The sequence below is a fragment of the Heterocephalus glaber genome, unplaced genomic scaffold (assembly GCF_053883595.1).
Source record: "Heterocephalus glaber isolate CG9 unplaced genomic scaffold, H.glaber_assembly_v1.0 deba00001687, whole genome shotgun sequence".
In the NCBI taxonomy this organism is placed as follows: domain Eukaryota; kingdom Metazoa; phylum Chordata; class Mammalia; order Rodentia; family Bathyergidae; genus Heterocephalus; species Heterocephalus glaber.
Window position 1 is genome coordinate 27,755,583 of NW_028258412.1, and position 16,645 is coordinate 27,772,227.

Below are 16,645 nucleotides of genomic sequence, written 5' to 3' on the forward strand. Positions count from 1 at the left end.
GGCACAGGTTGTGCAATCCCTACCTCTTCTTCAGTTTCTTGCCTTCTTCCTTGGAGGCTGGAAGGATCATGGCAAGGTAGGGTCCATCAACCTCGAAAAAGATGCTATTCTCCGAGCGGGTGACATAGGTGAGCGAAGAAGGCTCAGCCAGCTCCTGGTACTGGTCATTGGTGAAGCCTTCCTGAGAAGCGAGCGAGAAGGGGCAGCTTCACTCACACAGGCCCACCCTGGGAACCCCCTTCAGCCCTCAGGAGTGGGCGAGCCAGCAGGTGGAGGCTCCCCAACATCAAATACAACCCGGCAGCAGAAAGGAAACCGATACATGCAGCAGCGTGCTGTCTTAGGTGCATTCGGCCAAGCCCAGGCTACACACTCTAAGCACCCATGTGTACAACCTTCTGGAAAAGGCAAAAGTGCTGCACCAACATCATTCCAGGAGTGGCCGGGGCTTTAGGTGGGGAGCGCAGCTCCTTGGAGAACCACCCAACTTCAGGACCCGAGCAAGGAAAATACAATGCTGGAGTGCCGCACAGTGCCAGGATGCAGGAAAAGTGCTCCCAAACAAGAGTACAAAACACAAAGAGTCAGGCATGGTGGTGCACACAGAGCACACATGAAGGAGACCCAGCAGCCAATAGGGAATAAAGTGAAAAACAAAATACATGAGGATAGAGCTGGATTATAAACCAGATATAATAAACACCCACAATCCATGCAGATATAAATAAAGGAACCAATGAACAAATAAGGGAATAACGGGAGTGACGATTTCCACACAGCATTCCAGCTAATAATTCCAGTAGAAGGGTAGAGCGTGCTGGTGCACACCTGTAACCTCACTCACTTGGGAGACTGAGGCAGGAGGATCCCAAGATCGAGCCCAGCCTGGTTAACTTAGTGAGAATCTGCCTCAAAAAATAAGGCTTTGGTAGCTCAGTGGCACCGTACCTGCCTCGCAAGTGCAAGGTGGTGAGTTCGATCCCCAATACCAAAAAAAATTTTTTAAAATAAGGGGGGGGGGCGCCAGGGATTTAGCTCAGTGGTTCCGCCACCTGCCTCGCAAGCGCAAGGTCCTGAGTTCGATCCCCAGTACCAAAAAAAAAAAAAAAAAAACCAACCCCCCAAAAAGAAGGATGAGCTTCAGACATTTCTAGCTAAATGGATGGACCGTGAGACCATACTCTTAAGTGAAATGAATCGGACACACATGTTTGAATACCGCACTGTTTCTCTGGTGTGAGAAACTGAACGTGGAAATAAGGGCTGTGATGTATAATGGATGTTGGGAAGAAAGTGTTCAAATGAGAAGGGGAAAAGAGAAAGGAAGGAAGGAAAAGAAATACAGTGAAAATAGAAGGAAAAAATGGAAACAAAGCTTTTGTGCATAGGGAAGGGAGAGGGCTGGGGGAATGGGATAAAATTAAATTAAATTTTAAAAAAAGGAAAATCAAAAAGTGGGTGCTGTGCTGAAGGAGAAAGAACGTCTGGCCACGGCAGTCTGACCCAGGGCCTCAGGCTACCGGGAGACAACCTGGCCTGCTAAGGGACAAGGCTGGAAAGAGAAAGGTGACAGGAGGCCCTGCCCCGATGAGGTGCACCCCGGCTGGCAGCCCAGACTCACCTTGACCATGATGTTCAACATGGCCCCAGGGTAAGACACGGTCACCTTGGGCTTCTTCAAGTTGGTGGTCTTAATGACAAAGTTTTCTGGGAAGCTATTTGGCAGCACACACCATATTCCATCCGTGTCCAGTTCTAAGGGCCTCCTTCAGAGAAAGAGGAGTCAGGCCTCAGACATGGGGCCACAGGCTCATGTACTAAAGAACCAAGTGTGAAATCCCTGGACACCATACTGGCTCCATCTTCCCAGCCCCTACTTCTCCCCACGGCTGCCTTCTCGGCCCTTACCCGATCTGCTCAATCAGCTCCCGCGCCTGGGTGATGATGTTGGCACCAGTGAAGCAGACAATGCCAGCCATCTCCATGGAGTACCAGCGAGCCCTGGGAGGGACAGTTGTGGCCTGTGGTGGGTGGGCTGATGCACTGCTCCCTCCACAGGGAATTAAGCATGGAAGGAGGGACACTCAGCAGGGATGATGGAATGGCCAATGTGCTTGGAGGGGCACAGAGCTAGGGTGGGCTCTGGCTCTGCCCTGCCGGCCCCATTTCAGGGAGCCGCACAGCTCAGGAAAACTGCTATGGCATCAGCTGCCCACTGCAGGCTCAGCAGCACCTGAAGGCTATCCCCAGCCATCTCAGGTCTCCTCCACTCTTCACAGCTCAGCCCAGGGCGCACCCTCACCTCTGGCCTCAGGGGGCCACCTGACTCCTTGCTCTGAGTTTTGCCCTTCTCTACATCAGCCTTTCCACCCTCTGCCCAGCAGCATTCAACATGGCTCTGTCTCATGGCTAGAAAGTGAAGATAAACACAATCCACCCTCAAACCAACCTCAGAGCCCAGTCCTCCTTTCTTTCTCTCCAGAGCTGAGGCTAATAGCCCTCACATCCTCCAGGCTCCAACCCATAGAGGCCAGGCCTCACCTCAGCCACTGGCCTGCCTTCCTGAGGCCCCAACCAGATCAGTCCAAGCAGCACACACAGCCTCATTCCCATCCTTCCTACTCTCTTCCTGAGAACAGTCTCCACCCAGCTTCAAAACTCTGCACATCAGCTGGCTCCAGGCCCTGCACTGGTCACTCCTCTGACCATCCCTAAATATATCTACTGTTGCTTAGCAACCACCCAGACCCTTCCCATCACCAAATGATGCCACACTCAGTGATGTCAACATGCTGAAATGGACAGATTGTACCTCCAGCCCAGTACACACAGACTAGGATGTCTGGCAGCATGTGTCTCTCTGGAGGCTCAGCCCCTCCAGCCTGTGTGGCTCCCCGTGTCCTTGGGGCTCCCAGTGCCACACAAAGCTGTCTCCAACACTCCCTGAGCTAGAAGCACCCCACCTGCTCACCCACCCCAAGCCTGTAGGCACTGGGATTCCTGTGCCCTCGCCCTGCTCACTCCCCGGCATTCCTGTGCCTGTACCCCTTGCGCATGACGTAGCCGTAGAAAGAGTTGAGGATGCACTTGTGGGCCAGCTGTAGCGAGTCGTACAGGACCTCCATGTTCTTGCAGCGCTTCACCTCAGCTGCGTCACCTGCCTCCACAGCCGCTGAGAGCTTCTTCTTCCACACCTGGAACCACACCAGTCTGAGTATTGCCAGGCTCCCCCCCACTGTCTACTCTACAAGCCAACAGCCCAAGTTTCCAACATGTGATAGAAAACTTGGAAAAGAAAGAGATACGGAAGACCATACGTTCTTCTGTAACCATCTAGCCACATCTCCTTTACTCTACTGCTCCTCCTCGCCTTCCACTTTTCTTACCACTCCCTCTCTGCACATGTGTCTGCCTGTCTGTCCATCTCTCTCTCCACAGATCTATTCGAAAATGGCAGCAGTGGGACCCAAGGCCTCCAGACATCTCCCACACATTCAGGGTCTCCTCTGTAGCCATGACACTGAGTTCACAGATTACGCACAGTAGCCAAGAGTAGAATCGTCCACCGATGGAGGAAGGGACATGCAAACATTATACCAAGTGAGAAGGCCAGTCACAGATGCCTCCTGTCTGAGGCACCTAGAGGAGCTGAATTCAGATACAAGGAGAATGGTGGGGCAGGAGAGGAGAGCTTCAGTCTGGGAAGACGAAGACTTGAAGATGGTGGTGACCACTGCACAATGTGAATATCCTTAAAACCACTGAACTCCCCCCACCTTTGAGACAGTCTTGCTGCATAGTCCAGGTTGGCCTTGAACTCTCTATGCTACCCCAGCTGGCCTCGAATTCACAGCAATCCTCCTACCTCAGCCTCCCAAGTGCTGGGATTACAGGCCTGTGTCACCTTGCTCAGCTGAACTGTACATTTAAAACATTAAATTCAATGTTATGAACACCTTGGCACAACCAGGCATGGTGGCGCATGCCTATAATTTCAGCACTCGGGAGGCCGAGGCAGGAGAACTGCCATGAGTTTGAGTCCAACCTGGACTACAAAGTGAGAATCTGTCTCAAAAAAACAAAACAAAACAAAAAACACACCTTGCCACTGTGAGAAGAGAAAGTTGGTAAGAGCAGAGATACAGTGATATCAGTGCAGCACGGGATTCAAGGAGACCCCAGCAGGGGACCTTTCCAGGCTGAGAAGCAGGAGGTATTGCAGAAATCATTTGATTTTAACATAAAACTATCAGCTCCTGATACAACTGAGAGTTGTCACATAGTTGCCTTGTTCCCACCAGAAGTGCGTGAGAAGCTCCTCTAAATCAGAGGTCAGCAAACCAGAAGGCCAGGCCAGACAGTTATTCGTGCATGTGGATGCAGTCTGTCAGAACCACTCACTCACTTCCCACAGTTATCAACACACGAAAGGCCCACTGCAGTCTACAGACCACTGCTCTCAATAATTACTTCAGAAACAATGCTCAGGCTAGTTCCCAGCCTCCAGCCAGGGTGGATGACACCTACCTCCTTCCGAGCCATTCAACTTGTCCACCCCTCATTTACTGTCTGAGTCAGCTCAGAAGAGTCCAAAGAACACATGCCAGTGGGCGGATGAGGACGTCTAGACACAGCCAAATGCAGGCCCCCACTTCAGACTCGTCAGAGCCATCTCTCAGGGCCCCTCCAGCCTCACCTTGTGCAGCCCTTTGAACTCGTACCGCCTGTCTCGGAAGGCGCGCACTGTGTCCACATAGAAGGAGTTTTCCCGCTGGCAGATAGTGGTGAGGCGCTCCTCCACCTTGGTGACGTGGATCTTCTTGTAAGCTTTGCGGCAGTAATCTATGCACAGTTAAGCGGTGAGGCAAGAATGAGAGATTGTCCCAACACAGATGAACAAGTCGGGACACAGGGATGCAGAGGAGCCGTATTCTAAGTTAACACCAAGGAACAGAAAACCCAGGTAGGCTTCGAGTTCATCATAGTAAGGCAGGGTGGCCCTGGGTATGAACAGGCAAAGACACTGAGACTGCAGAGAGAGAGAGCTTTCTGAGCACCTGCCAAAGGAGAAAGGAGGAAGGACTCAAAGGGAACCTCTGGCTTCGGTGTGTCAGCACCTGTGGGCAGGAAAGAGCTGTGGGCTGAAAAGCTGCTGCCTGGGTGCTTACCTGCTAGCCTTCGCTTCTCGTATTTGGCTTGCTCCTCTCGGGACAGCTCATGGAAGGCCCGGGCTGGCCCCTCTGGGAACAGTGGGGGAAACTTCTCTGATTCCAGCTGGTGCTGGATCCGATGGTACTCGCTGCGGCTGGCTGGCACTGGGAGGGAAGTCATGTGAGAGGTTCCAGTGGAGACACTGCCTGGGCCCCCACCCCGCCCAGGGTCCTCTGGGACCAACACTCACTGAACTCGCCTCTCCACTGCCAGGCCATCTTCCTCTGGCAGTTTGCCCCAGGCCTGTTGAAATCACAGGCGGCACAGGTGGCCTCATCTACCATGGCAGAGGGCTGAGAGGGAGAGGAAGGAGGGGAGGAGAGTGAGAGCCAGGAATCAACAGGATCTGCACACAACTCCAGCTCTGCTGTGGGAAGAGCAGTCTCACCTGCAGGCGGTTCGTCAGGATGATGTTGGGGTACATGGCCCCCACATCCAGGTGGTAGATCAGAGGACACTCAATTCGGTTAGGAACATCTTTCAGGGAGGTAAGCTTGGTCTTAATCTGCTCACACACCTGAAGAGAAAGGGGAATGAAGGGACACTGGCGGTTTCGGTAAAACCTGAACCACTGGACAGTCACCACAACAGCAACGAGGGCCTAGCAATGGAAGGGCAGCCACCAGGCCCCGAGGCTTTGGAGAAAGAACAGAGCCCAGCATGGACCACCTTGGCCCTAGACAATCACCTCTTGAAAGTTGGTGGCCTGCTCCAGCGGTACCTTCTCCTCCTCTTCAATGGCATGGCGCATGGTCTTCTCAACCCTTTGCAGCAGGAAGTCAAAGGCAGCCGGATTCTAGGGCAAGTGACACAAGAGAACACAAGTCAGAAACTGCACCTACACTGACCTGCCACAGGTGAGATGCTGTAACCGTGAGTGCACGCAGAGCCCGGCACATCCCATGCAGAGGGCAGGACACGACAGAAAGCACTGCAGGCTCAGGAGCCCCGGGCAGAGCCCTGCCCTCCTTGGGCCTGGGCCACAGACCACGAGCAAGAACAGAAGCGGACACCCAGGAAGGCCCTGGGGAGCGCACCATCCTAAACCGGCAGGGGATGTCACTGCGAAATACGCCGGACTCCAGTGCCTCCACGTGGCCCCCCACGTAGGTCTCAGCATCCAGCACGTGGCCGTCATCTGTCAGCTTGTTGAACTCTTGCTCTTGCTTGTTGGGGAAGATGATGTTAGCGTGGAAGGCCTGCACCATCAGCAAGGCCTCACACAGTGTGCCAGAGCCCTTCCGCAGCACCTGCAGGAGACACCATGTCCAGCTATGCCCCCACAAGCCTCTGTCCTGATTGCCTGGCTGAGTCCAGGACCTACTAGAAAGGCCCCTGGATGTGGCTGCTGACCTCGCCTGCCATGGTCGCTGGCATAGCAGGGCCCCAAGCTTGCTGAAGGACATCAGTGACATCATTCACCAAAGTCCTACACCACCTTCACCACTAGCCCCCAGGACCAACCAGCTCTGAGCAGCGGGATGCTGAGACAGCAGGGCCTTACAGAGAAGCAGGGGAGTGCTGACCTCATCGGGCTCCATGGGGATGATGGTGCACAAGGCAAAGATGAACGGGTGGACATACTTCATGTACAAGTAGTAAGTGGCAACCGCATCTGACACTGAGTATGTGGCCAGAGCCTGTGGAGAGAACCAGAGCTCAGCTGTCAGGACCCAAGGTCCTGCAGAGCAGGAGGCCTAGAGGCGAAGTGCAGTGAGGGGCCGAGCCCACAGCAGGCAGCGGTCAGCTGGCATGTGAGCCCAGGTGCCCTGCTTCTTTGCTGCAGCCCACAGGACCTGGAGACTGCCTGCAGAGTAGGAACATGGCTCACGTGCCTGTGGCTGCTCAGTGGCCATCCGGCACATGTCCTCTGGGTCTAGCTCCACAGGGTCGTAGCCAAGCTTGGCTTTGGCAGCTGCCTTGAGGTTATGACTACCCACAGGGAGGTAGCTGTCCCTCTTCACCCACCTGGGAAGGGAAGGAGAACAAATGCTAGACATGACTCTAACACGAAGGCTGCCAAAATGGTACAACACAGAGGGAAGGAGGGTCCTGACAGCACCCAGGATACTGACTCCCTCGCCCAGGGCAGGCCTCACGGAACAATTCCCCTGGAGCTACTCTCACAGGTGGACCCCAAGATATGAAGAAATGCCAGGGTGTCCTCGGGCCTCTACTTACCTCCCACCTCAGCAAAAACTCAGCCTTTAGTCAGAGATGGAAAGGGCCCTCTCTGCACCCCTCGCCTTGTTCTGGGCACCCCACAGGGCTCCTTTCGTTCCTCCTCCCATTGCCCCACCCAAGCTCCCTCTGCAGCCCTGGGAGCCCCTTCTGCTCTGCAGGCTCATCTCCTCACACCAGTCCCTCAGCATGGACACAGCTGGACCTCCCGCCTCTAGGAGCCCCACTTCCTCCACACTCTGCGGTCTTCGGAGTCTCTGTGGCCCCACACGCTCCTTGGTGCTGCAGCTGCCTGGTGCCACGGCCAGGCTCCGCCTCCCGGCTTCTGCCTCTGTGAGCCCTGCAGCCCCTCCCCGCAGCTCCTCACACCTCTTCTCTGTTTACTTTTTTTTTGGTACCGGGGATCAAACTCGGGTCCTTGCCCTTGCGAGGCAGGCGGTGGAACCACTGAGCTGAATCCCCGGCGCCTTCTCTGTCTACTTCTCATCTTAAGAGTTTGTCAACTACCAGGGCTTTTGCCCAGACTCAGGTACCAGATTCCTGATCCAGGACACAGAAAGGGCCTCTCCACGTGGGTGGGGGCTCCAGGTCAACACAGATGCCAAAAACCACCTCCACCCTCTCTGGCCTATTCACCCACCTCAGGACCATGCCTTACCTCACCAGAGCCAAGTCCTGGCCTCTCTTCTCCTTGCCTTCGGTCATCTCACCCAGTGGGCACACTGTAAACAGGCTCAGCCTCCTGACTCCTCTCTACCCCCAGTGCCGAAATGTCAGCACTGGCTGCTGCTGCCCCTGTGGCACCTGTGACAGCTGCTGCAGCCAACCTCCAGGCCAGCCAGAAGCGGTCTCTCCAGCCTCTGCATTTCCACATCCATACCCGTTCTCCAACTTTAGGCTACTGAGCCCCAACACCAGGGCCTTCTGGCCCTCTGAGCCACTGACATTTTGCCCCTCAGCCTGCAGCAGGCCGTGGTTTGTCTGTGACTGCTCATCTTGCAGACCTCAGCCCACCGGTCTTGTTCTGGATGCTCAGTGTGTGGTGGCTGAGCGTAGGATGAGCAGCAGTCAGAGCCTGCACACCCTGGGCCCACAGAACCAGAGGCTGTGCTCTGGACCAAGCTGCTTCTCAGAGACCATTGTCCTCCTGGGCGACCGTCAGCCACTCATCTCATGAGAACTCAGGCCTCGCACACAGGCCAGGTACTCACCTGAGGCAGTCCATGTGGATGCACTGTGGTGCTTTGTACTCTCCCTGGCTGTCTTTCTGGAATCCTATCTCCTGGTACATGCTCAGGCCATGGGCTGCTGCCCTGGCCTCCACAAACGGCCTGGGACAAAGGAGACAGGTTAGTCTTGCTTTTTTTTTAAGTTAGTACTGGGGAATGAACCCAGGGTCTCGTACTGAGCTGCATCCACAGCCCCCTTTTTATCTTGAGACAGGGTCTTACTAAGTCGCTAAACTGCCCAGGTTGTGCTCACACTTGCAATCCTCCGGCCTCAGCATCCTGAGTAGCTGGCATCACAGGCATGTGTCACCATGCCATGTTTCGGGTTATTCTCTGCTTCTTCTTACTTTGTTCCTCCTCAGACACATGGAAGACGGCTCTCAGGAGATTCCAAAGTAAACTGGAACCTTTTACCCCAACCTCTCCTCCATCAGAAGAAATCCACTGATAGTTATGAGGCACAGGTCTCCTTCTACCTCCTGCCCTGATACTTCCTAGTTACCCACAAACAGGACATGAACCTCACCAGTCAAAAAAGTCTCCATTGTAGGTCACCACGATGGTGGGTTTGGTCTCCTGGATGTGCTCAAACCATCTCTGGATCAGATGGACCTGAGCTCAACAAATCAAGCAGTCAGTGTGTCACTTCTCTGCTTCCAGCTACTTCCAAACATCTCCCCCAGAAACATCTCTCAGAAAGAGAGTTGGGACTAGCCCTCAGGTCAGTTCACACTGTCTCGCCTAGAAGCTGGCTGAGCTGCAGCCCTTATTCAGCGATGCCAAGGTCTCTAAAAAGCCAGCACACTGCTTCTTCCCAGCTTCTCCCGATCACAGGCAGTTACCTCATCTGGTTCATTGAAGACACAGAAGGGTCCTTCATATTCTGGCTTGGGGGTGAACTCAAAGTCCTCAATATCTTCTGAAACAATCTCCCTGTTGGTGATGAGGTAGCCCTGAAGAAGGTCATTAGCAGTCAACACAAGTCAGAGATAGCAAAGCTGAGAAACATCTTTCAACACTACCCAACAACTGTCTGGTGGCTCTTATCACCAAGAACTCTGCAGCCACTTAAAGCATCTCATTGTCCCCAGAAGAGCCCCAGGTTTCCAAGACTTCTATTAGGAGGGAGGGAGTGGTGTGACTGCAGTCGGAACAACTTGTTCACATTCCTGGACTCCAGTCACACTGTTCCCTCAGCACATACTAACCATAGGGTGCACCCTGCTCTGGTGCAGGGACCACACAAGGTCCCCATCCCAGGAGGACTTCCCACAGGGCACTCAGCTCACCTGGCCATCTATCATGTAGGAAATCATCATAATCTGGTCCGTCTCTGCATCAGGAAATTTGAGGGGCAGTTTGGTTGTCTCAATGTCAAATGCCAAAACCACAGGGTCCTGAAGGGACAAAAATGTATCCTGAATCAGCAACAAAACAAGCCAAGGGCCAGGAGTGGTGGCACACACCTGCAATCCCAGCTACTGGGAGGTAAGGGCAGGAGGATCCTGAGTTCAAAGCTAGCTTGGGCAACTTAGGGAGACCTTGTCTCAAAATAAAATAAATAAATAAATAAGGAAGAAAGAAAGAAGGGTTGGGGATGTAGTGCAGTGGTACAATCCCCCTGACTACTGGGGGAAAAAGAGCCAGCCAAGGTCTGGATACCGCCTTGGACTCCCAGAACTTGCCCCTCATCTCTGCTAAAAGTAAGAGCTAAAAGGCTCCAGAGGAGCTGAGAAGTATCTTAGATTGACTGACCTATCCTCAGAATACCACAGCTCACCAATGGCGTGGAAACTCGAACACGTAAGAGACAAAGGCCAAAGCTGTCAGAGCACCTTACAGAACACGCCTCGAGGCGCCTTAAAATGACTGCCTTGTTTTGACCTTTACAGCCCTGTGGCACAGTTGACATGGTCTTGGAAATGAGAAGACTGTATCAGGACTTTCCCAGACTCACGAAGCCACACCTCGGCCCAGGCCTTCCAGGTATAAACCCATTTTCATCAGTCACTCCACTACCCACTGCCTAAGTGGAAGGCACAGCATTCCCTCAGAGGTTCAAATCTACTGATGTCATGGTAACACAGGTGTGAAATGCAATTATATTCTCAGTTCAGAAACTGATGAGAAAAATACTAATTCTGTAATTCTTTTTAGAAAGTGTTAGAGAAAAAAGAAGCAAGAATCAGATGCTCTCCTCACCATTTAACCTGACCTCTCCAGAAAACTTGTAGGTTAGGGCCAGGGATTTAGCTCAGTGGTTCCGCTGCCTGCCTCGCAAGTGCAAGGACCCAAGTTTGATCCCTGGTACCAAAAAAAAAAAAAAAAAAAAAAGAAAAAAAAAGAAAACTTGTAGTTGAACTTGTAGGATGGAGGACACCCAAGCAGTACTTACAGGTCGTTCAACGAGGTCATCTCGGCGGGTGATTTCTACTGGAAAAGCATTTCCTCGGTATCTGACATTGTACCAGTGAGCCTGCAGGACATGCAGTGCATTAACTAAAGATATCTATTTCTCTGTGAATTTAAATGTATCATGTCCTGGCTGTTAGGAATTTCCCTCACCACATGAATCTTGAGGTCGATGGAGAGGCGGATGTGGTAGGGGACGTCATACTCCCGCATGTCTACTATGTTGTCCAGTTGGTCAGCTATCTTCTTGGAGGTTTCCTCTTCATCAGCGATTACACTGCCTCCTTGCAGAACGCTAGGAAATACACAGAAAGAGAAACTTACTCAACTACACTGTTAGGGGTTGGGGGACATGAAGACAAGAGTCCACATACAGTAAACACAAGGCCATACCGAGGTGGGCATGATAATCAGGGCAAGGGTGCTACCTGATCAACAGGCCAGAGACAAGAAAATCCAGTGTGTGCTTGAAACGTGTGCACTGGATGTGGTACATGTCACACTCACTGCCACCAGCCAGAAAAGGGCACAAACATGGCCATTCCACACCACATCCTCTCTGCTCCTCAGGAGGCTATGCCATGCAGGCCCAAGGACAGCAGATCCCGCCTCCTCACAGACCTTGTGCAGGGTGTCATGGTGACAGACATGGCCCACCCTGCAGAGCCTGCTTTTTCATCAAAGAAACGAGGGAGCAAGCAACCAGCCTACCTTACAGGAGCAGTGAGTGCTAAGTGAGGTCTCAGCTGGGTGCACAGTGAAGTGGCTGGCAAATGCCAATGAATTCTATAATAGTCTTATATCCAAGAGGAAATCTGTCACTGGAACATTCACTATTAGCCAAACAAGAACAAACACTGAATGGACTATCAAGAGTAAAAGGCCAGGGCCAGGAAAGTGCAAGGTCCTGTGAGTAAAAGGGCAGACAATGAGTCCCAGAAACGGCTCAGCTCCCCCTGACATTACTCAGAAAAGTAATTTATGACATCAGTGTGGGAAGATGGGTTGGGGGGAAACTGCAGGAACTTTTCTGTTGGAGGATGCGGTTATTTCTTTTGAAGTCATAGAAACTTAACTATTCAAAGCTTTCTCTTCTTAAGCTCTTATTTCCTATTATTTTTATTCATGTATTTATCCCAGTCAAAATAAATCATAACCTTTTGAAACAAACTGCCCTATGAATATAGACAGGCTGCAAATAATTTTTATTTACATTTTACTGCAAGATGGAAAGTCCACCAAGGTGCCTACTTTCCATTTCATACACCTGGCCTTGATCTTCAGTCACGGCTTCTGCACTCCATGCTTAAGAATGCAACCTCAGCCCCGAGGGCATCAGCATAGACACATTAATGAGCAACCTTCATCCAGTGCCTCCAGGGAAATCAGGAGACCAAAACTTGAGCGCAGTGTCATTTCTTTAAACAACTGTTTTAACAGTCAAACTGCTTTCACAGCGAACAGGCCATATGCATTTCATAAACCAAAACGCTTCATATTTTTTTGTAAAAATGTTAAGTAGACCATCCAAATGGAAAAAAAAAAAGAAAATTCAAAGAGCTTTTTTATGCCAAAAAGCCAATGCGTCCTCTGCAGCCTTACTCTGGTTTCTGGCTGTGCAGCTGGGTAGAGGGTGCTGAGGCAGCAGGGAGTCCTTCCACAGCCAGCACCATGGTGGTCTGGAAAGCATTTGGCCAGGCAGGCCCCGAGACAGGTGGACAGTGCCCCATTGGGTTTCTGGAAAAGCTTCTGCAGTGGGGGGCCTTGCTCTTCCCAGCATAATCATGCGCAGGGTAACTGGGGTCAGCTTAGGAGATGTGGCAAATGCAATAGGCGGTACTTCCGTGGGACTATAGGCTCTCATTCCTCCGGGGTGCAGGCATCTGAAACCCATGCTGCAGCCAACTTCTACATGAAGCTATTAAACCTCTAACACGGGACTTCCAGATGTCAGTTTCCCGCAGCTGCTGCCTGTGCAACTGACCTGCTTCCTGTTACTGTTGACATCTCAACATTTGATTAACCGTGCTTGGGTGCTCTGTACCTAGCCTTCTCTGTATCACACCCAAATTTCTCCAGGGAAGATATGCTATGTAAGTCAATTTGTTAGAGTGCTGGATGAGGGATCTCTCCAAAATGTCGTTTTAGGGTTTTTTTGTGGTACCAGGGATCAAACTCAGGACCTTGTGCTTGCCAGGCAGGCCCAGCGTCACTGAGCTACATGCCCAGCCCAAAATATCCATATTGTTAAAAGCAACTCAGCTAGGTGTGGTGGTGCATGCCTGTAATCTCAGCACTCAAGAAGCTGAGGCAGGAGGACTGCCACAAGTTGACAAGTTGAGGACATCCCTGGGCTATATTCAAGGCCAGCCTGAACTACATAGTGAGTTTCAAAAAAAAAAAAAATCAACTCAATTTTAGAGCCATGAACCAACTTCCCTACATATGGAAGGAGAGAGTTAAAACAAAACATAGGAAGGCACTGAGCAACTTTACCCAATTGCTCAAGTGTTTCCACATGGGACAGAACAATCACTAGGGCAACTCACCATGGTCTCCCCACCTCTTATCTATCCTGCCATGCTGGACCAGCTGATGCTCTGCTCCCAAAGAGCTTACCTGGAGAGCATAGATGTGTATGTATCGCTGGCATGGTCTTGCTCCCGGTTCTTCTTCACAGCAGGAGAAACCTCTTTCCTCACCTTGACAAGATCCTCCACAGTGTGGAAGGACAATTTGATGTAACTTCGCTTCAGACCCACTAAGTGATTTGGCTGTAAAGTGGAGAGACTATGCTATAAGTTCGAAATATAGGACGATGTAGTGAGAGCAGACAAGAGAGTAAAAACTCACAGGTAAACACACACACACACACACACACACACATCAAAGTAGTAGCATCAAAGCACCTTGTCCACTTCTGCAAGTGGCACCAACCAATGGGACCAGAGTTCCCTGAGGAGAGCTCTGAAAACAAGCAGCATCCCCATCATGCAGACTGCCCCACCCAGTAAATGACCTTCCTCCCTCTTCCAACCCAGCCGCCATGGGCAGTGCACACTGGCCTCATTGCCGCAGGTCTGGATGGGACTCACCAAGTCCAGATCCTCCTTGGGGACCGTCTCTACTTTTGCAATTTTACCCTGAAACTTCTTGGAAACAAAAGATGAAACTTCCCGCTCACAACCCTAAATCAGGACCAAAATAAAAGGACTTCTCGTTATTAATATATGAAGCCTATAGAAGCCTACCACAGAACTAGGCACAGGTCACCTGACCGGACTCTATGAAAGAGGCCGGGCATTTAGCTCAGTGGTTCCTCTGCCTGCCCTGAAAGCACAAAAAAAAAAAAAAAAAAGAGAGAGACATACCTTTCTGGTTGCAATGTAGAAATACGGCTTGTAGGGCAAGGCCACCTGTAAAAACCAAGCCAACCAGGGATGATGAGAAAGAAAAAAAGGGAAAAAAAGTGAAGACAGATTATCTGCAGATACAGCCCATGGGCAGCCTGGATCCAAGGCATCCTGGACCCGGACAGCTCTTAAGAGAGAAGCACTCAGGAAGTCTGGTTTTGCTTTCATTTTCTTCAAGAGCCAACTCCGCTTGACTTCCTGAGCTGACTTTTCTCAGGACATCTTCAAGGGAGTCAGGTGGCTCTTGGGGGCTCTGCTCCAGACAGGCTGCAGGCAACTGCACAGTAGGAGGCCCCCAGCCCCTTCCCAAAGGCTGCGAAGCTAAGGGAATGCCCATCATTTCCGACAACTGCTCCTCAGAAGTGAAGTTTAGCTTCTGGAGGTCAGTGCTTACCTTAAACCTGCTGCCATCGTCTTGAATAAAGTAGTAATCTACAGCACTGACTAAGCGTTTATCTTCATCTAAAATCTCGGTCTGCAAGAGAACCAGGCGACATAGACATGGACAGACAATTCTCTACAAGCCCAGGAGCCATGGATGGCTAGTCTTGGGAAACTGAACACTAAAGCAAACCCTCCAATCTGCTCCTGCCGGTGGTTTAGCTCAGTGGTTCTCGTGCCTGTTGCACAAGCGCAAGGTCCCGAGTTCGATCTCCAGTACAAAAACAACAACAACAACAACAAAACAACAATCTGCTCTTAATGCTACCCCCACACCGCCTCATTCACAAGTACTGGATAGTAACAGCTCCCAATATAGGCTTCTCTGAAGTTTTCCTTTGTGACCCCTGGAAGCTTTTTAAAAAAAACTTCCAATGGCCCACAGAGATGACCCTCATCTTAGTCTTTTCATAATGGCCACTTTGTGGCCCTCAAGGATGTTTAAGAGCAAAGAAGGAGAGCTACGAAGAATCATCTTCCACCTGCACCACCTAGACAACACATACTCTTCAGATAACCCCCAACCGGGCCGAGGATTTAGCCCAGCAGCACAGCACCTGCCTGGCAAGTGTGAAGTCCTGAGTTTGATCCCTGCTACCAAAAAAAACCCAAAACAACAAACCAACCCCCAGCCTGTCACCTACTCTTCAGGTGAGGACCGTGTTACGGGAAGGGGTGCAGCCACTGGGACAGAGCAGAGGCTCAGAAAGCACAGGTGCTTACAGGGTGCATGTTGATGAGCCAGCCAGTCTTCTCATCAGGTGCCTTTAGCCTCTCAAAGCCAAATCGCAGGTCCATCTTGTCCATCCACTGACTCCGCTCCAGGCGCTTGAGTGCGGAGACTGAGGAAGAAGGGCCATCATCCCTGATGGAGAGAGGGGAGCTTAGGTTCACCACCCGTGACACCACCAACCCCACAGCCTTAACCCTAGTGGAAGTGTGCCTTAAGACTAGCGTCAGTGTCTCTAATATGGCATGGCATACACATTCCTTAAAACCTTGAAATCAGGGCCGGGGATTTAGTTCAGTGGCACCACACCTGCCTCGAAAGCACAAGGTCCTAAGTTCGACCCCTGGTGCCAGGAAAAAACAAAAACAAAACCCCAAAAACCTCGAGATTGGCCAAAACCCAGTGACATAACAGGATTTACGGAAAAAGTGCAGGTGAGGCAGGCTCCTCAGAAACTGTAACTAGAACATTAACCAACCAGCAACCATGTCTCATGGGATGATAAAAATACACAAAAGCCAGCACTGCATTCCTGGGCATTTATCCCAGATAAAAGAAAATTCATTTTCATAAGCAATTTGCATGTGGATATTCATGGCACCTTTATTCATAACAGCCAAAGCTAGCTGAGTGGCACACAACTGCAATCCTAGCACTTGGAAGGCTGAGGCTCAGGGGCTCACATTAAATTTCCTCTAACACAGCTAGCAAGGCGCACATCTGTGCAAGACTCCAGCTGGGAACTCTTTCCTTTCCTATGAAAGACAACACTTCTACTCTGTTGTTCTTCTCGCTTGGGAAAAAGTGCAGATTAAGCAATACAACCTCTACACTTTACTGGCATCAGCCCCCCTTTTAGGAACTGCATATGAACGGCTTCAGGTTATAGAAACACCTGCTGCAGCAAAAGAAACTCGATCTTAAGGAGTATCGTAAGCTTGTGGGGCCCTTGGGTCTAGACCCCAGTACAACCAAGCATTGACAAATGGGCATATGCTGTTCAGTCAGGGGGCTCTGCCAATGCAGGA

General features: G+C 51.3%; 1 protein-coding gene across 7 annotated transcripts in view; it reads right to left on the reverse strand.

Moving 5' to 3' along the window:
• Positions 1 to 16,645, reverse strand: part of Pole (DNA polymerase epsilon, catalytic subunit) — a 44,147-nt gene that overhangs the window by 25,346 nt on the left and 2,156 nt on the right. For 6 of the 7 annotated variants that reach the window (XR_002394611.2, XR_002394612.2, XM_021257727.2 and 3 more), the window contains exons 2-24: positions 15,611 to 15,752; positions 14,841 to 14,921; positions 14,405 to 14,449; positions 14,129 to 14,221; positions 13,653 to 13,807; positions 11,187 to 11,328; positions 11,017 to 11,097; positions 9,911 to 10,018; positions 9,464 to 9,574; positions 9,148 to 9,233; positions 8,604 to 8,723; positions 7,047 to 7,179; positions 6,738 to 6,851; positions 6,249 to 6,461; positions 5,900 to 6,007; positions 5,600 to 5,728; positions 5,402 to 5,504; positions 5,169 to 5,315; positions 4,697 to 4,842; positions 3,046 to 3,194; positions 1,909 to 2,001; positions 1,622 to 1,766; positions 24 to 181 (exon numbers count right to left, since the gene is read on the reverse strand). Coding sequence is in view for 5 of the 7 variants with exons in the window: in XM_021257727.2 (XP_021113386.2) it covers positions 24 to 181; positions 1,622 to 1,766; positions 1,909 to 2,001; positions 3,046 to 3,194; positions 4,697 to 4,842; positions 5,169 to 5,315; positions 5,402 to 5,504; positions 5,600 to 5,728; positions 5,900 to 6,007; positions 6,249 to 6,461; positions 6,738 to 6,851; positions 7,047 to 7,179; positions 8,604 to 8,723; positions 9,148 to 9,233; positions 9,464 to 9,574; positions 9,911 to 10,018; positions 11,017 to 11,097; positions 11,187 to 11,328; positions 13,653 to 13,807; positions 14,129 to 14,221; positions 14,405 to 14,449; positions 14,841 to 14,921; positions 15,611 to 15,752 (2,802 nt within the window). In the remaining 2 variants the exon portion in view is untranslated. Of the gene's footprint in view, positions 1 to 23; positions 182 to 1,621; positions 1,767 to 1,908; positions 2,002 to 3,045; positions 3,195 to 4,696; positions 4,843 to 5,168; positions 5,316 to 5,401; positions 5,505 to 5,599; positions 5,729 to 5,899; positions 6,008 to 6,248; positions 6,462 to 6,737; positions 6,852 to 7,046; positions 7,180 to 8,603; positions 8,724 to 9,147; positions 9,234 to 9,463; positions 9,575 to 9,910; positions 10,019 to 10,823; positions 10,974 to 11,016; positions 11,098 to 11,186; positions 11,329 to 13,652; positions 13,808 to 14,128; positions 14,222 to 14,404; positions 14,450 to 14,840; positions 14,922 to 15,610; positions 15,753 to 16,645 lie in introns of those variants that run through there. The other variant, XM_087198440.1, reaches the window with a different exon arrangement.